This window comes from Oncorhynchus mykiss, chromosome 13 (assembly GCF_057628025.1).
Source record: "Oncorhynchus mykiss isolate SJ-2025 chromosome 13, ASM5762802v1, whole genome shotgun sequence".
In the NCBI taxonomy this organism is placed as follows: domain Eukaryota; kingdom Metazoa; phylum Chordata; class Actinopteri; order Salmoniformes; family Salmonidae; genus Oncorhynchus; species Oncorhynchus mykiss.
The window spans coordinates 31,811,488-31,831,762 of NC_143034.1; the positions used below are offsets into that span (position 1 = coordinate 31,811,488).

The 20,275-nt window shown below is 41.9% G+C and overlaps 2 protein-coding genes across 3 annotated transcripts in view; both read left to right on the top strand.

Moving 5' to 3' along the window:
* LOC110485984 (voltage-dependent calcium channel gamma-4 subunit-like) overlaps window positions 1-7,306 on the top strand; it is a 29,976-nt gene extending 22,670 nt beyond the window's left edge. The window contains exon 4 of the mRNA XM_021557253.3: window positions 10-7,306. Within this exon, the coding sequence (XP_021412928.2) occupies window positions 10-566 (557 nt within the window). The 3' untranslated portion in view covers window positions 567-7,306. The remainder of the gene's footprint in view (window positions 1-9) is intronic.
* A 5,060-nt stretch (window positions 7,307-12,366) lies between these two features.
* LOC110485985 (voltage-dependent calcium channel gamma-1 subunit) overlaps window positions 12,367-20,275 on the top strand; it is a 38,929-nt gene continuing 31,020 nt past the window's right edge. For both annotated transcript variants that reach the window (XM_021557255.3, XM_036940645.2), the window contains exon 1: window positions 12,367-13,039. In XM_021557255.3, the coding sequence (XP_021412930.1) occupies window positions 12,805-13,039 (235 nt within the window). In that variant the 5' untranslated portion in view covers window positions 12,367-12,804. The remainder of the gene's footprint in view (window positions 13,040-20,275) is intronic.

Sequence of the window (20,275 nt, forward strand, 5' to 3'; positions counted from 1 at the left end):
TCTCCTCAGGTCTAAGCAACATCATCGGCATCATCGTCTACATCTCCAGTAATGCCGGTGACCCCAGCGACAAGAAGGACGAGGACAATAAGGGTAGCTATGGATACGGCTGGTCTTTCTACTTCGGAGCGCTGTCCTTCATCGTGGCGGAGTCCGTTGGCGTTCTCGCTGTCAACATCTACATCGAGAAGAACAAGGAGACGCGGTGCCGGGCGAGGCGGGAGTTCATCAAGACCACCTCGTCCACCTCGCCCTACTCCCGTATCCCTAGTTACCGTTACCGGCGGCGACGCTCCCGTTCCAGTTCCCGCTCCACCGACCCGTCCCGAGAGACCTCACCCGTCGGGGTTAAGATGGGAGGAGGAGGGGGAGCAGGCATAGGAAGTGGAGCAAGCTTTGGGATGCCCATGGGTGGTATCTCCATGTACGCCCTCAGTAGGGACACTATGAAAAGTGGGATAGCTGGGTACTGTAGTCCAGAGCGTGACTCAAGCTTCCTGCAGGTCCACAACTGCTTCCAGAAAGATCTGAAGGAGGGTGTCAACAGGAGAACGACTCCCGTATGAGGGTTGGAATGCATCTCTGAACTTGGTAGGATACAGGAGACTTCAGTAAACTGTAAAGGAAACACTTGGACAGCACATGATCCAGGATCATTGTTGCAACTACAATACACAGACTATCTTCCATGTTGAAAGGTCATAGTTCATATGATGGAGTGTGGTCTTTCTGTGGTATAACAAATTGCCGTCCGTCTTCGTTTGAATGTGGAGGAGAAATGGACGCTGAAGGAATATTTCGAAAACCATTGGTAAAGCTACTATAAGTCCATTTACAAAGACTACAGAAACCCAGACCTTTAGTAGCAATGCTTCTGTGATACACGATAAGAAAAGTATGTGTTTTGCATATCCCTCAACAAATGGTAGTCATATCTTGTTGTTTTGATGTTGTCAAGTGATAAAACTCACTGGAGGGGTTTGATTTTGCCATAGTAACTGGTGCTATACACTTTCAACATACTTTGAATATTCTGATTACACTCTTAGAAGAAAGGGTTCCAAAATAGTTTTGGGCTGTAGGAGAACCCTTTTTTACTTTGGGTTCCATGTAGAACCCCATGTAGAAGGGGTTCTATACTGAACAAAAATATAAACGCAACATGTAAAGTGTTGGTCCCATGTTTCATGCACAAAAATCTTATTTCTCTAAAATGTTGTGCACAAATATGTTTACATCCCTATTGGTGAACATTTCTCCTTTGCCAAGATAATCCATCCACTTGACAGGTGTATATGAAGAAGCTGATTAAACAGCATGATCATTACACAGGCACACCTTGTGCTGGGGACAATAAAAGACCACTCTAAAATGTGCAGTTTTGTCAAACAACACAATGCCACAAGTTTCGAGGGAGCGTGCAATTGGCATGCTGACTGCAGGAATGTCCCCCAGAGCTGTTGCCTGAAAATTGAATGATAATTTCTCTACCATAAGCCGCCTCCAACGTTGTTTTAGAGAATGTGGCAGTACGTCCAACTGGCCTCATAACCTCGCCAGCCCCTGACCTCCACATCCAGCTTCTTCACCTGCGGGATCGTCTGAGACCAGCCATCCAGACAGCTGATGAAACAGAGTATTTCTGTCTGTAATAAAGCCCTTTTATGGGGAAAAACTAATTATAATTGGCTAGGTCTGGCTCCCCAGTGGTTGGGCCTATACCCTCCCCGGCCAACCCATGCCTGTGCCCCAGTCATGTGAAATCCATAGATTAGGGCCTAATGAATTAAATTAAAATCACTGATTTCCTGACATGGACTGTAACTCAGTAAAATCATTGAAATTGTTGCATTTTGCGTTTATATTTTTGTTCAGTATACATAAAACCCCAAAAGGTTCTGCCTAGAACTAAAAAGGGTTATTCAAAGGGTTCACATATGGGGACAGCTGAAGAACCCTTTTCAGTCCTAGATAGCAAATCTTCTAAAAACCTGGGAATTTTGGTAAACTTTTTTTTGTACATTTTGTAACTCTAATCCTTCTCACTAACTGTCATGTGATCCTCATCTATCTATCTATCCTCTGTGGTCTTTGTGTTGGCGGGAACTGGTGTACCTGTACGCTACGTATGTTTGTACTTTGATCTGACCACTGCCATACTCTTACTATTAGTAAATATCCAAATACAAACCCGTTGTAGATTGAAAATAAGTAAGGGGGATGTATGAAAATACTGAACTCATTATCATGAATAACATTCCAATCAATATAAATAAGTAGATTTATTTCAATCAAATGGACATTGTCTTTATTGAGTGTTATATATTATTTTCGATTTTGCTCAGGGAAGCTGTATTGGTATCAACTAATTTACACCTTTATGAAGCATTACCTATTAGGTATATTAACACAAAAGCATTTATGCTGTTATATCTTGTCTAATGCCATAAAGACTGTCATCAGTGTCCAAAAATAGAGGTGAGATCACACTGTAGGCTATGTCTTGTTGTTTATGAATCTACTTTTTAATCATGTACTTCTGTGGAGGACTGTGTGTATGGCAAGCTCCATGTAGAAGTTGCCCGTAGGTACAGATCTAGCATCAGCTTACCAAAATCCTAACCTTAACCATGAGCGGATAAAAACCTTGGATCAGCAACTTGAGAAAATGTCATTCCCTTATGTGTTGGAAAACTAAAGTCTTGTTCACATTAGCAGTTTGAAGTGACTCAAATCTTCCAAAAATTGCATATCCTTGAATGTGCTATTTTTCCTGCAGTCTGAACAACCAAAAAGCACATGGAATTGTATAGTTGAAGCCACATTTCTAACCACCTCTGTAGGGGGTTTAAAGTCAGATACAAATCTGATTCCTGGCCCTGCGACTTGTGTCGGAACGGTCAAATCTGATTTATTTGCCCTTAAGTGGGTTTTAGGCTGTTAATTGAAATATCTTGTTCCTTTTTAGCTACACTTTTGACAGTTTGACAAGAACATGTGGTAGCCAACTAACGTTAGCTAGTTGATTGTTTGCCAACAAATGAGTGAATGTGCTAGACCGCTACCTAGCTAGTTGACTGCTGTGGCTAGCCAAAAAGGACTTGTTTTGAAAGTTGGATAATTTTGTCTGTTGACAAGTGATCTTACACTATAATTTTGAACATTCAAAACAACTGGGAAACATCCATGGCAGGCATTGTTGTCACTTTAACTTGCTACGTAACTTCTGAGCGACAGGAAGTAGTAGCCTACACCACTGCACACACACCCGCCGTTACTATGACAACTAGCGTAGCCATGTCAGCAAATGACTTCTGTCTGAACACGCATCCGGTTTGGTAACTTGATGTTTGGACAGTCAATATTCCAAAAAGGTTTTGAAAACAAAACTGATTTGAGCATTAAAGCCTGCAGTGTGAACAAGGCTTAAAAGGCCACTAGTCAGAGCCAACTTCCTTTAAATTGAATCATCTGTGTAGCACAGTACACAACCTTCTTCCCTCAAACGCCACATTGTTCATGGTATTCAGTTCCCCCTCACATTGAGCTAATGAGGCAGGCTTGATAGGCCTGTAAATGCTCCATTCTGTGACAGCACGAAAGGCATTAAGACATTACGAGCATTCACAGGGTGTGAATGAAGGGAAGTCTACTAACAGACTCCAATACAGTGGCAAGAAAAAGTATGTGAACCCTTTGGAATTACCTGGATTTCTGCATAAATTAGTCATAAAAGTTGATCTGAGCTTCATCTTAGTCACAACAATAGACAAACACAGTGGACTTAAACTAATAACACACAAAGTATTGTATTTTCTAATCTATATTGAATACATTATTTAAACAATCACAGTGTAGGTTAGAAAAAGTATGTGAAACCCTAGGCTAATTACTTTTCCAAAAGCTAATTGGAGTCAGCTAACCTGGAGTCCAATCAATGAGACGAGATTGGAGATGTTGGTTAGAGCTGCCCTGCCTTTTAAAAAGCACTCACAAAAGAGTTTGCTATTCACAAGAAGCATTGCCTGATGTGAACCATGCCTCGAACAAAGGAGATCTCAGAAGACTTAAGATGAAGAATTGTTGACTTGCATAAAGCTGGAAAGGGTTACAAAAGTATCTCTAAAAGCCATGATGTTCATCAGTCCATGGTAATACAAATTGTCTATAAATGGAGAAAGTTCAGCACTGTTGCTAGTCTCCCAAGTAGTGGCCGTCCTGGTCTGTTCGTCAGCCATGAATTTGAACAATTCTCTCCCCTCATCACAGATAGTTTCATCCACGATAAAGCTAAGCTTGTTCTCTCCAGTGTGAGCCAGTGATTTTTCCTCCCCCTCTAAAGGAGACAGAAATGACAGGATTTTGTGTTCCACGTGGCCAATGACTGAGCTGTTTGTTAGTTAGCTAGCTACTGTGTGACAGCACCGCTGCACCATCTATGTTGAACGATTTGTCTGGGTCTGTCAGTCATAGCAATTGAGGATAAGATTACAGACAAAACAGTGACTGGCAGTCTTCCTTTTCCATGTATGTTTTTCATTTGAACTTCACATTGATAGACAGCTTCATTAGAATGTTTTATTTTTATCATGAACATTCAATCATTATTTACTTTAACCATGGTCCATGGCTATCACCACAACATGCTTGGCACTGTATATTTTTGTTATTCTTAACAGCTTCCCGCTAATGATTTTGGAATGCTTTAAGAATAGAGAAGAGCGCCCTTCCCAACGATTTAGAGTTTAAAAAAAATCTACAAACAAATAATAATTATATGAAAAAATACAAATAGAAATAGTAACACAAAAGGAATAAGATACACAAGAATGAAGCTATATACAGGGAGTACCACTACCATATCACTGTGCAGGGGTATGAGGTCTTTGAGGTAGATACACTATACAATGCATTCGGAAAGTAATCAGACACCCCAACTTTTTTCACATTTTGTTACGTTACAGCCTTAGTCTAAAATGTATTCAATATTTTTTCTCATCAATCTACACACAATACTCAATATAGATAAAGTGAATACAGGTTTTTAGAAATGTTTGCAAATGTATTAAAAATAAAAAATAGAAATACCTTATTTACATACATATTCAGACCCTTTGCTGTGAGACTGAGCTATTGAGCTCAGGTGCATCCTGTTTCTATTCATTATTCTTGATTTGTTTCTACAACTTGATTGGATTCACCTGTGGTAAATTCAATTGATTGGACATGATTTGGAAAGGCAAACACCTGTCTATATAAAGGTCCCACAGTTGACAGTGCATGTCAGAGAAAAAACCAAGCCATGAGGTCAAAGGAATTGTCCATAGAGCTCTGAGACAGGATTGTGTTGAGGCACAGATCTGGGGCAGGGTACTTAAGCATTTATGCAGCATTGAAGGTCCCCAAGGGTACAGTGGCCTCCATAATTCTTAAATGGAAGAAGTTTGGAACCACCAAGACTCTTCCTGGAGCTGGCCGCCCTGCCAAACTGAGAAATCGGTGAAGAAGGGCCTTGGTCAGGGAGGTGACCAAGAACCCGATGGTCACCCTGACAGAGCGACAGAGTTCCTCTGTGGAGATGGGAGAACCTTCCAGAAGGACAACCATCTCTGCAGCCCTCCACCAAATCAGGCCTTTATGGTAGAGTGGCCAGACGGAAGCCACTCCTCAGTAAAAGGCACATGAAAGCCTGTTTGGAGTTTGCCAAAAGGCACCCAATGGACTCTCAGACCATGAGAAACAAGATTATCTGGTCTGATTAAACCAAGATTGAACTCTATGGCCTGAATGCCAAGCTTCACGTCTGGAGGAAACCTGGCACCATCCCTACGGTGAAGCATGGTGGTGCCAGCATAATGCTGTGGGGATGTTTTTCAGCGGCAGTGACTGGGAGACTAGTCAGGATCAAGGGAAAGATGAACGGAGCAAAGAACAGAGAGATCCTTGATGAAAATCACCTTCCAACAGGACAACAACCCTAAGCACACAGCCAAGACAACGCAGGAGTGGCTTCGGGACAAGTTTCAATGTCCTTGAGTGGCCCAGCCTGAGCCCGTACTTGAACCCGATCAAACATCTCTGGAGAGACCTGTGCAGCGACGCTCCCCATGCAACCTGACAGAGCTTGAGAGGATCTGCAGAGAAGAATGGGAGAAACTCCCCAAATACAGGTGTGCCAAGCTTGTAGCGTCATACCCTAGAAGACTTGAGGCTGTAATCACTGCCAAAGGTGTTTCAACAAAGTACTGAGTAAAGGTTCTGAATAGTTTTTGTAGATTGATGAGGAAAAAAACAATTTACTCAATTTTAGAATAAGGCTGTAACGTAACAAAATGTGGAAAAAGTCAAGGGGTCTGAATGCACTGTATATACACAGACAAAAGTATGTGGACACCTCTTCAAATGAGTGGATTCAGCTATTTCATCCACACCTGTTGCAGACAGGTGTGTAAAATCGAGTACAATGCCATGCAATCTCCATAGACAAACATATGGGTGTGAATGTGTGTGGTTTTGTGTGAGAGTGTCAGTGTAGTGTGTGTGAGTGAGTGTATATACTGTATAGTCTTGTGTGCATAGCGTCAGTGCAAGATCGGGTCAGTGCAGAAAGAATGGGTAACCATTTAATTAACTATTTAGCAGTTTTCTGGTTTGGGGTTAGAAGTTGGCCTGAGAACCAATGCTCTGGTACCGTTTGCCATACGGTAGCAGAGTGAACAGTCTATGGCTTGGGTGGCGGAAGTCATTGGCAATCTTTCGGGCCTTCCTCTGACACAGCCTGGTATAGAAATCCTGGATGGCAGGGAGCTCGGCCCCAGTGATGTACTGGGCCGTCCCCCCACTCTCTGTAGCACTTTGCGGTAAAGGGCGGTGACTCATCACTGTCGGTGATTAGGCCTACCGCCGTCATGTCATCAGCAAACTTTATGATGTTGTTGGAGTCGTATTTGGCCACACAGTCGTAGGAGAACAGGCAGTAGTCGTGGGAGAAACAGGGAGAAAAGTGTATCCATCTGCTTGATGTTTTTTTTCTCTCAATGTAGATATTGATGTCTGCCATTGTCTTGGTAACAGCCAGTGCTACCTTAAGGTAATGTTATTCTGGGAAGATAATATTAGGCTACAGGCCTTATTTTGGCTAATCTCTGAAAACTCTATTGGGGCACATGAAAGTGAGAATACAGAATGAATGAGAGTAGCTCCACTGAAATCTCTGTCAGGCATCCCTCTAAAATATATGTACTGTAATTGATTCCAAGTGTCTTTGAACATTTGTTTTAATTGAATAAAAAAGGTAATGTCCCTGTCTGAAGCGTGATTTGATTGAGTTGAGAGCACCAAAGAGTTGTACTCATCCACATTTATATTTCCAAGATATTGTCTGAATGCTCAAACACAGAACTGGAAAAAAGCACTGCCATCCCAATACATTTTTCCTTCTTAAAAGCTTGAATCCTCATTTTCAAAATGGCTGACATTTTTCATAGTGGGAGTTCAATCCCCTAGTGTTCTGTTCCTAATCACTCTGTAGAATACATCCATGTGTGAGGGTACTTTTTTATTCATCTGATTATGTTTGAGGACTGTATCATTTCAGAAGGCGTAAATGTCAGATACTGTTCTACCGCAATTGATACCAAATCTGAAAGTGTGGTTGAATGCTTCCTTGCCCTCTCTTTTGTGTTTTGGTTTAGAAATTAACATACAAAGAAGTTTGCTGTGCTAAGCTGAAGTCTCTTCTTTTCCTTCTCCCTCAATTCCGAAAAGGGTTATTATGCTTTTACTTTAAGATAACAATGAAAAACAACCTGAAGTGGAGATTTTGTAGATAGTATAAAATAAAGGCTCAGTTTCAGAGAACAAGCAAAAAAAAGAAATTTTTCGAGGCAATCTTCACGATACTGTAGTATGTGTCTGGTTTCAGTGTGTTGAATACAACAATTGTTTTCAATCATAACAATGCATTTTGTGCTTCAGGAAAAATACTAACATGAAGTTTATGTGAATTTATATAGACTCCGTGGCCAAAAGTATGTGGACATGCCTTCAAATTAGGGGATTAGTCTATTTCAGCCACAGAAACATCGTAACAAATCTGAACTTACTGTTAAAGGGTAGCGGCAGGGTGGGATCACAACCCAAGCAGAAAAATACATATTTAAATATACTTAAATCATACTTCATTCATATATTTAAGTATCTGTAATAAATATACTTTAGTGTATTTAAAATGGTCTAAATATAATTTTTTTTATACATTTAATATTAACTTTATTAGCATTTATGTATATTAAATACATTGAAAATGATCTAAATTGGGACACTTTTCTGTACTTATATTCTTAGTATATTAGATATAGAGCACAACAAAGATACTTTGAATACATCTTTACTACATTTTATGTATATTTCTCAAATTCTAATTAATCGTAAATGTTGTACATTTGATGTAGTTGACCAAACGCCATTGTATTATTAGTATTCTAGCATGATCAATTAAATGGTTTTTGAATTAGAATTCCTATATTTTCTTTACAAATAAAGTCTATTTATGTTTTTCATGTATACTTTTACAAATAGACTTCTACTCATTAACCACATTGGCTATTGTAATTAGCCATGTAAAGGTTAACTTGATTGACCAAGGCATCATCTCAGCCAGTGTTACAACAAAGCACTTGTGGTGGGAGCAGCAATTTAGAAGTAAAATTATTAATAACTGTGCACCAGTAGCATTTCATACTTTAGTTGTTCACATTACAGTGATACATTAACAATGAAAAACATTTGTAATGTGTAATTCAAAGTACAACATTATTAGATTGGAAAACAATCAAAATGTGATTAAGCTAAATATGAGGGAAAGCATATTATAAATCAAAAACTTTAACTGCAGAAAATTATCCCAGGTAATGGTGGAAAAAGTACTCAAATACTTGAATAAAGATACCTTAATAGAAAATGACTAAGTACAGATAAAAGTCACCTAGTAAAATACTACTTAAACTTCTTACGGCTGAAATCCCGTTAACGGGATCAATTTGACAACAGCCAGTGAAAGTGCAGGGCGCCAAATTCCAACAATAGAAATCTCATAATTAAAATTCCTCAAACATACAAGTATTATACACCATTTTAAAGATACACTTGTTGTTAATCCCACCAGTGTCCGATTTCAAAAAGGCTTTACGACAAAAGCATACAATGCGATTATGTTAGGTCAGCGTCTAGTCACAGAAAAACACAGCCATTTTTCCAGCCAAAGAGAGGAGTCACAAAAAGCAGAAATAGAGATATAATGAATCACTAACCTTTGATGATCTTCATCAAATGGCACTCATAGGACTTCATGTTACACAATACATGTATGTTTTGTTCGATAAAGTTCATATTTACATCCAAAAATCTCAGTTTACATTGGCGCTTTATGTTCAGAAATATATTGCATTAAATAAACATCTGGTGAAAGTGCAGGGCCACATCAAATTAGAAATACTCATCATAGATGTTGATGAAAATACAAGTGTTATGCATGGAATTATAGATATACTTCTCCTTAATGCATCCACTGTGTCAGATTTCAAAAAAGCTTTACGGAAAAAGCACACCATGCAATAATCTGAGTACAGCGCTCAGGCACCAAAACAAGCCATACAGATACCCGCCATGTTGTGGAGTCAACAGAAGTCAGAAATAGCATTATAAATATTCACTTACCTTTGATGATCTTCATCGGAATGCACTCCCAGGAATCCCAGTTCCACAATAAATGTTTGTTTTGTTCGATAAAGTCCATCATTTATGTCCAAAAACCTCCTTTTTGTTCTTGCATTTAATTCACAAATTCAAATTCACGAGGCGCAGGCACTTAGTCCAGACGAAAAGTCAAAAAGTTCCATTACAGTTCGTAGAAACATGTCAAATGATGTATAGACAATTCCTTTGACAACCGGACAATTCCTTTGTCTTTAGAAATGAAAAGGAACGCAACTCGCTCTCACGACCGCACGCATGACTTAGCTCATGGCATTCTGCCAGACCCCTTAGTCAAACAGCTCTTATTCACTCCCCCTTCACAGTAGAAGCCGGAAACAAGGTTCTAAAGACTGTTGACATCTAGTGGAAGCCCTAGGAAGTGCAATCGGACCAAATTTACACTATCTTGGATAAGCAAAGACTTGAAAACCTACAAATCTCAGATTTCCCACTTCCTGGTTGGATTTTCTCCCAGGTTTTTGCCTGCCATATGAGTTCTGTTATACTCACAAACATCATTCAAACAGTTTTAATAACTTCAGAGTGTTTTCTATCCAGATCTACTAATAATATGCATATCTTAGCTTCTGGGCCTGAGTAGCAGGCAGTTTACTCTGGGCACCTTATTCATCCAAGCTACTCAATACTGCCCCCCAGCCATAATAAGTTTTTAAGTAAAAGCCTAAAACTATCTGGTTTTAAATGTACTTATGTACCGTGGTGGGGAAAGTACTACATTTTCATACTTGAGTAAAAGTAAAAAGTAATTCATATTCCTTATATTACGCATATATATATTTTTATAATATTTTTTTTACACAGAGGCAAGCCAGGGCGGGGCATGGCTGGGCCCAGGCCATGCTAGGTTGAATACAGGCCCACCGCTGGTTTAAAATATAAATATTTTTTTAATTCAAATGAAATAAATGAACTTGATTCGCTGGTTGTATTGTCCCCTAACTAATCAGAAACATTGCATATGCAGTAAGAAGTTACTGGGACCTAATTGGTTAAATCGCAGTCATATGGTAAATCATGAGCACCTAGGCTACAGGGAAGCCTGCAGTTTGGTCAGCGCACGCCCGGCAAATATGAAATATTGTCAGTGAAAAGCATCTAAAAACAGCCCTAGCCTATCTCAATATTTCAAAATTCAATCGCAGGATAAACACAAGGCACATTTCTTCCTGATTGATCCTTTCAAATGATTTAACTGTAAAACGTACTGTAGTTTATTCCCGTTAGTAGGCTACAACAAACTGGTGTACCAGGACTAATCTATTGGCACCAGCGGAGAGCGTCGGACATATGCCTGTTGAGTGCGCATATTCACTGTTTTCATTGGGCGAGTCAGTGCCACTGGAAAGTTTTGCGCAATACTTTCCTCCTGTCTAGATGTATGTCATATTGTACAATATGTATCCCCTTTTCGCAGGCCTAGATTCGATTAAATCAATGTATTCTAGTTCGGGCTGAGCTGCTACGCCAAACATGAGAAACTCACGCTCCTCCTATGATGTGTATTTAATTATGTTTGTTTACTGTCGGTCTCGGATGGTCAGCTTGTTTCTTCAGCGGTGTTGTAAACGGTTTTAACCGGTGCTGCCTACTTGGCAATAGGCCTAATAACGGGCTTGTTTGACAAGGGAAACTTGTGGTGTTTCCTGGTCACATGTATCACGTGTTATGTGATGCAATTGCACAAATTTTCACTTACAATGTCGATGTTTTTGCTGGAAAATGTTGGCCCAGCTCCAGACACTTTTACTCGGCCCCAGACACAGCAATTTCTGCCTATGCCTCAGATGGAGAGACAGGGGCACATACTCCAAAGTCAATTGCAAACGCAGTATTTGTGTTTATTGTGTTACATTGATAGGCACGTGAATTGGACCATATTGCTTTTCTACTTGAGCATTTGAAATGAAACAGGTACTTTTTGTTTCAGGGAAAATGTATGGGAGTCAAAAGTACATATTTTCTGTAGGAAAAGCGAGTAAAAGCGGAGCGGAGTACAAGTTGTCAAACAGATACCCCCACAAAAAACTGCTTAAGTAAGACTTTCAAGTATTATTACTTTTTTGGACATTGGTGAAGCTCACTACCATGTACTATCAATCTGATATGTGCTGGAGTTTGGCATAGAGTCAGTAATGTCAGGATTGGCAATACCGGAGTCTAGTTCCTTGAGGGGATGTCAAAGCCACTCTCAGGCCTGCAGCGAGACAGCTGCTGTTTACAAACACATTTAGTCCTTGTAAATAGTTTAGAGATACATAGAAACTCAGACCAAGCAGTTTGAGGATAGCAACAACACAAATCCTTTTAAAACAGCATCCACAAATTGCCATAGGATGGACATGAGATGTCAGTACCCCAGTGCAGTTGTAAATGAACTGGTAAAAATGGCAGGTCCTAGACTTACTCGTCCTAGACTTACTTGTGTCACAGCACATGTATAGTTCACTGAGATGTTTGCCAAATAAAGTGTGTTGAATATATTAGAGTAAGTACCGGGAGATAAAAATGATTTACGTCCCTTATCATGGCACTTTACACATGCCCACTCCGATGTAACCCAATAAAGACAGCCTGACATCTTGAATCACCGCTCACATTTATAGCAGCAGCCCCCCTCCTTCCACACCACACCATGGCAGTCGGTTTGGTCATCAACTTTCCTGATCCACCTTAACAGCTGTAGTCTGAGGCACACAGGCCCCCCTCAGTCGACACAGTCAGAGAAGGGAGAGGGCCGTGAAAACTAGGGCACAACAAAACTGACCCCTTTCCCTCAAACCAGAGGCACAGATCCAACAGAGAGAGCGTGGGAGGGTGTAGGCTGGGGAAGAGAGAGACATTTGTGGAAGGCTGTGTGGCTGTTAAAGGAGCGAAGCCCGCGGAAATCCACCACCGACGTCCCCAGAAGTCCGATGTCCCCAGAAGTTTGATGTCCCTTCAAGTCTGATCCAAGTGAGGACCTCGGCACTACGCATTTCTTCTTCATTGTCCATTTTCTGGTCAGTGTTTCCACGTACAAACTGCACCATGCACAAGCGTACGAAGGTGAAGATGACGTTCTTTGTGATCCTGGTGGGTATGGCGTCCATGTTTACGGCGGTGGTGACGGACCATTGGGCCGTGCTGAGCCCGCGGGTGGAGCAGGTGAACGCGACGTGTGAGGCGGCCCACTTTGGCCTCTGGAGGCTGTGTAAGAAGGTCATCTACATCAGTGAGGCGGACTACAATGGAAAGGGTTGTGGCCCCATCAGCTTACCTGGAGGTAAGACAAGATAACATGGAGACGGCTTATAGGTTGGACCTGAAAATCTGCACTGTCTGTGTCTATGCTAACCCTGAACCTCTCTATCCAATGTCTGAGGCGACTTAATGTAACACCGACCAATGTGGCACTTTAAAACATTGTCTGTGTCCATAACTACTGTTAAAACGGATACACACTAACTGCTGACCGAGAAATATGTGCTATCACACAGTATTAAAAACAGTATTTGGATTGTTGGAACAGGCCTGAGAGATTGGGTTTGGTGGAAGGGGGTCAATTAGCTCTTGTTAAGGTCATGGTTCAACACTTAGCGGTTAGCCATGTCACCAAGCAAAAGTCATCTTTGTAATGTGGTCAGCTAATGTTCCTCTTAAACCACAAGCCTTCCTGGTGTGTAAAACTGCTTGTTTTATTTAATTGAGATATTGAGGCTTCAGAAGCCCAATAGTGTGAGGATTAGCATATGCTACAATAAATAGCACAACAATAAGATAAACTAAGTCGAGCACTTTCAGACTGACCACAACTGACCACAAGTCCCAATCCAGCTACATCCCCACAGTAATTAAACGATGAGGTGTCTCTCTCCCCCAAGCTGAGGTGTTTGCCAGCTCCTCAGCAACTAAGAACTCTTGAAGCTGCAGTATCCCCTGAGTCCCAGCTCTAACAAGGCTAGCTCCAAGGCCTTAAAATACACTCTATAATGACTGCAGTTATCATTTACTCCAATCAAAACAGGACCTGGACCACGGAAGATCCGTTTTGTAGCACGGTTGACATTTAAAAAGGTAATTTCCAATTTTGCAAACATCTGCAGCATTTACTTTGAATGCGATCTCCGCGACTGTGGTAACATTGCCTTTAAATGGTGCATAGCCAAAAAGGGGCGATCGGATTGAATCCCGGCTTTATCCGACCATTGAATGACAACTGATGCTTTGATCCCACTACACTAACCTGTGATGACTCACACTAAATGTTGAGTCAATATCACACTGAGTGAGAAATAAACTCATTGACAGGAAAGGGAATAGTTGAGTGAAGCTTGTAAAAGCAATACAACACATAGCTTAATGTAAGGAGCACTACCACTGTCTGACTGTGCCGTTGGTTCGGGAATGCGCCAAGCTTAACATCGTAAATCCCTTAATTCTTTATAGCTAGGAGGGGTCAGCCAAGAATGTTTACAAAATGAGTCCCAACCCGGCATTTCCACCTGTTCATTAAAGTGCCTGCACCAGTCGACATGATGAAATTCCCAGAGGCCCAGAGGTGAGCTAACTATGGAGTGGGCACATTTGCTTCAGAGAATCTAGCCAAGATTGTCCTAAGGGTGTGTGTGTGTGTTCGGGCAAGAGACCTTGGCTGATTGAAGCTTTTAAATAGCGGAGCAGTCAGAAAGACATCAAGAAACGCAGGGCTGAACGTAGCATCAATCATTCTGCTTTGTATCAGACCCTTACTAAAGTAAGGAAAACTGTTGTGCAGGTTATTTAGAGATACCCAAACTTACAATGTCTTATTAGATACATAGTGTTGAGTACCATCAGACGTAGGCCTATCATGGATACATTTGGTGGTCAGTGTGGGTGGTCTCTATCCACACAGAGCTGGCTTTTACAGTTGAAGTCGGAAGTTTACATATATTTAGGTTGGAGTCATTAAAACTTGTTTTTCAACCGCTCCACACATTTCTTGTTAACAAACTATAGTTTTGGCAAGTCGGTTAGGACATTTACTTTGTGCATTACATAAGTAATTTTTCCAACAACTGTTTACAGACAGAATATTTCACTGTATCACAATTCCAGTGAGTCAGAAGTTCATATACACTAAATTGACTGTGCCTTTAAACAGCTTGGAAAATTCCAGAAAATTATGTCATGGCTTTAGAAGCTTCTGATAGGCTAATTGACATATTTTGAGTCAATTGGGGGTGTACCTGTGGAAGTATTTCAAGGCCTACCTTCAAACATCATGGGGAAATCAGCCAAGACTGTTGACCTCCACAAGTCTGGTTCATCCTTGGGAGCAATTTCCAAACGCCTGAAGGTACCACGTTCATCTGTACAAACAAGTATAAACACTATGGGACCATGCAGCCGTCATACCGCTCAGAAAGAAGGCGCGTTCTGTCTCCTAGAGATGAAAGTACTTTGGTGCGAAAAGTGCAAATCAATCCCAGAACAACAGCAAAGGACCTTGTGAAGATGCTGGAGGAAACAGGTACAAAAGTATCTATATCCACAGTAAAATGAGTCCTATATAGGCATAACCTGAAAGGCTGCTCAGCAAGGAAGAAGCCACTGCTCCAAAACCTCCATAAAAAAGCCAGACTACGGTTTGCAATTGCACATGGGGTCAAAGATTGTACTTTTTGGAGAAATGTCCTCTGGTCTGATGAAACAAAAATATAACATTTTGGCCATAATGACCACTGTTATGTTTGGAGGAAAAAGGGGGAGGCTTGCACGACAAAGAACACCATCCCAACCGTGAAGCAGCATCATGTTGTGGGGGTGCTTTGCTGCAGGAGGGACTGGTACACTTCACAAAATAGATGGCATCATGAGGATGGAAAATAATGTGGATATATTGAAGCAACATCTCAAGACATCCGTCAGGAATTTAAAGCTTAGTCGCAAATGTGTCTTCCAAATGGACAATGACCCCAAGCATACTTCCAAAGTTGTGGCAAAATGGCTTAAGGACAACAAACTTGAGGTATTGGAGTGGCCATCACAAAGCCCGTACCTCAATCCTATAGAAAATTTGTTGGAATGAACAGAAAAAGTGTGTACGAGCAAGGAGGCCATACAAACCTAACTCAGTTACACCAGCTCTGTCTGGAGGAATGGGCAAAAATCCACCAAACTTATTGTGGGAAGCGGAAGGCTACCCGAACGTTTGACCCAAGTTAAACAATTTAAAGGCAATGCTACCAAATACTAATTGAGTGTATGTAAACTTCTGACCCACTGGGAATGTGATGAAATAAATAAAATCTGAAATAAATCACTCTACTATTATTCTGACACTTCACAATCTTAAAATAAAGTGGTGATCCTAACTGACCTAAAATAGGGATTTTTAATAGGATTAAATGTCAGGAATTGTGAAAAACTGAGTTTAAATGTATTTGGCTAAGGTGTATGTAAACTTCCGTCTTCAACTGTACATTTTTGAAAAATAACTCATTGGCGAAACTACAGACAACTCACACTCCTTAACTCTGATCACAAAAGAAAAAGCCTAAACTTATTTTCAAATAGTCTTTATGGAGAAAAACTCAATGAATATCTTGTTGCTAAAACTCCCTTGTTGCTAACAACAAAATGTGGCTACATTGCTAATGCCACACATACAGCATTGCGTGTGAAGTAAATCAAATCTAATCAAATGTTATTGGTCACATGCACATGGTTAGCAGATGATAATGCGAGGGTAGCGAAAAGCTTGTGCTTCTAGTTCCAACTATGCAGTAATATCTAACAAATTCACAACAACTACCTTAAACACACAAAATACACACAAATCTAAAGGGGTGATGGCCGTGCGGCATAGGCAAGATGTAGTAGATGGTATAGAATACAGTATATACATATGAGATGAGTAATGTAGGATATGTAATCCTTATTAAAGTGGCATTATTTAAAGTAACTAGTGATATAACTTTATTAAGTCCATTTATTTAAGTGGCCATAGATATGAGTCTGTATGTTGGCAGCAGCCTCTCTATGTTTGTGATGGCTGTTTAACAGTCTGATGGCCTTGAGATAGAAACCGTTCTTCAGTCTCTCGGTCCCAGCTTTTATGCACCTGTACTGACCTCCCCTTCTGGATGATAGGGGCGTGAACAGTCAGTGGCTCGGATGGTTGTTGTCCTTGATGATCTTTTTGGCCTTCCTGTGACATCGGGTGCTGTGGGTGTCCAGGGGGCAGGTAGTTTGCCCCCAGTGATACGTTGTGCAGACCGCACTACCCTCTGGAGAGCCTTGGGGTTGAGGGCGGTGCAATTGCCGTACCAGGCGGTGATGCTCTCGATTGTGCATCTGTAAAAGTTTGAGAGGGTTTTAGATGACAAGCCAAATTTCTTCAGCCTCCTGAGGTTGAAGAGGCGCTGCTGCACCTTCTTCACCACGATGTCTGTGTGGGTGGACCATTTCAGTTTGTCCATGATGTGTACGCCCGAGGAACTTAAAACTTTCCACCTTCTCCACTACTGTCCTGTCGATGTGGATGGGGGGGGGGGGCTGTTTCCTGTAGTCCACGATCATCTCCTTTGTTTTGTTGACATTGAGTGAGAGGTCATTTTCCTGACACTCCGGGGGCCCTCACCTCCTCCCTGTAGGCCGTCTCGTTGTTGTTGGTAATTAGGCCTATCACTGTAGTGTTGTCTGCAAACTTGATTGAGTTGGAAGCGTGCATGGCCACGCAGTCATGGGTGAACAGGGAGTACAGGAGAGGGCTGAGAACGCACCCTTGTGGGGCCCCAGTGTTGAGGATCAGTGGGGTGGAGAAGTTATTTCCTACCTTCACTACCTGGGGCGCCCGTCAGAAAGTCCAGGACCCAGTTGCACAGGGTAGGGTCGAGACCCAGGGTCTCAAGCTTAATGACGAGTTTGGAGGGTACTATGTTGTTAAATGCTGAGCTGTAGACAATGACCAGCATTCTTACATAGATATTCCTCTTGTCCAGATGGGATAGGACAGTGTGCAGTGAGATGGCGATTGCATCGTCAGTGGACTTATTGGGGCGGTAAGCAAATTGGAGTGGGTCTAGGGTATCAGGTAGAGTGGAGGTGACATGATCCTTGACTAGTCTCTCAAAGCACTTCATGATGACAGAAGTGAGTGCAATGGGGCGAAAGTCATTTAGTTCAGTTACCTTAGCTTTCTTGGGAACAGGAACAATGGTGGCCCTCTTGAAGCATGTGGGTACAACAGACTAGGATAGGGATTGGTTGAATATGTTCGAAAACACACCAGCCAGCTGTTCTGTGCATGCGCTAAGGATGCGGCTAGGGATGCCGCATGGGCCGGCAGCCTTGCGAGGGTTAACACGTTTAAATGTTTTACTCACGTTGGCCACAGAGAAGGAGAGCCCACAGGCTTTGGTAGCGGGCCGTGTCAGAGGCACTGTATTGTCCTCAAAGCGAGCAAAGAAGTTGTTTAATTTGTCTGGGAGCAAGACGTCGATGTCCGCGACGGGGCTGTTTTTTTTTGTGTAATCTGTGATTGACTGTAGACCCTACCAAATACGTCTCGTGTTTGAGCCGTTGAATTGCGACTCTACTTTGTCTCTACTGACGCTTTGCTTGTTTGATTGCCTTGCGGAGGGAATAGCTGCACAGTTTGTATTCGGTCTGTTTCTGGTCGCCTTGCTATGATTAAAAGCGATGGTTTGCGCTTTCAGTTTTGCGCGAATGCTGCCATTAATCCACGGTCTCTGGTTAGGGAAGATTTTAATAGTCACAGCGGGTACAACATCTCCGATACACTTGCTAATAAACTCGCTCACCCAGTCAGCGTATACATCAATGTTGTTGTCTGAGGCAATCCGGAACATATCCCAGTCCACGTGATCGAAGCAATCTTGAAGCATGGAGTCCGATTGGTCAGACTAGCATTGTATTGACCTGCGCATGGGCGTTTCCTATTTTAGTTTCTGTCTATAGGCTGGGAGCAACAAAATGGATTCATGGTCAGATTTGCCGAAGGCAGGGCTTTGTATTCATCGCGGAAGTTCGAGTAGCAATGATCCAGAATTCTGGCAGCTCGTGTTGTGCATTCAATATGCTGATATAATTTAGGGAGTATTAATCTTAGGTTAGCTTTGTTCAAATCCCCAGCTACAATGAATGCAGCCTCAGTGAAGTTCTTTCAGGGTTAGGGTTAGGGTTAGCCTCACATTATTATAGCCTCACATCTTAATGAGAGAAATACCAACCACTAGGACAGTTCCTGCCCCTCTGTCATCTCTAGGATGACGGTGCTCTCTAAGTGATCCTCCATGGGTTTTGCCATCTGTTGGAATAAAAAATGTATGTATATTTTCGCTAGTAGTCTACATAGATCAAGGAGAAATGGAGATCTATGTATATGTGTACATAAAGGTTGCTTTCCACTGTTGCTCACCTTGTTTGCCTTCCTAAATAATCATAACAGATGGTTCAAAAAAATAAGAATGACTGTAAAACAGGATATTGACATAACTTATTACATATGAATACTGTCCAGAACAGCAAACATACAATCTAGGTCAGGGATGTGGCGAGATGTTCAGCCGAAGCCAATATAGCAACTGTTACAGAAACAAAGATATCGGCGGGATTTTCTGTTGTGCGCAGCACTATGCAGGGGGCCAATGGAGGATAAATATAGGCTGTGCAAATACCCAGCTGTCCTGGGGTAAGAGCCGTGAGGGAGTCAAGTGTGTGCACACCTTCAGAGCCCATCTGAGTGACAAGGGCACCTGCACAAGCCAGGCATAGCCCTTCAACCCCTAACCCCCTCCCTGGCGCTGCCGTGCTACCCACCGTCCAAAATCATTTCCCGTCCCATCGGGGTGGGCTACAAGGGTCCTGGGGTAGGCTAGTCAAAGCCTGGGCATGTAGACAACCGGAACTTCAACCACATACCAGTGCTGGGAGGGGCAACCCGGCTGTGGAAGTGCCAATGATGATTTGTTGCATGTTGGTCTTTCTGGTTTGCTTTTCTGTATACAACGATCTCAATGGTAGACTATCTAATGGTTGGTTATATGTCCCTATTTCTATTTTAGACATGAGCTTAAATGTTTGTATCTAACTTGTGTTTCGTATTCATCCTAGCTGGCACCAAACTAGTCGTCTGGGGGGGGGGGGGGGATTTTTTAGGTTGGGTCATTTTCGGCTACAACACGACACGTTGTAGCTATAGCCTATGCAACAGGCAAAGAGAATGAAAACATGGGGCTCAAAGAAATGCCTAACTTATGTTGATGAAATGGCAGACAAACTCACTGTGAAGCACCTCATTACAACAGGATAGCGGAGGCTTATGTTGATCTCCTCACCTTTCTAAAGATAGATGAAGGGTTGTTTAGTGGTGCATAGAATTTCTGTTTTGAGCAGGTCAGCTAATTGATACGCTATTGACTTGCCAGTTGAGTTCCATCGGGCGCTATTACTTATCGTCTCCTTGAGATGTTGACGTCGGCGAAGTGGCTCCTAGTTAGGGTGCGGTTTGGAC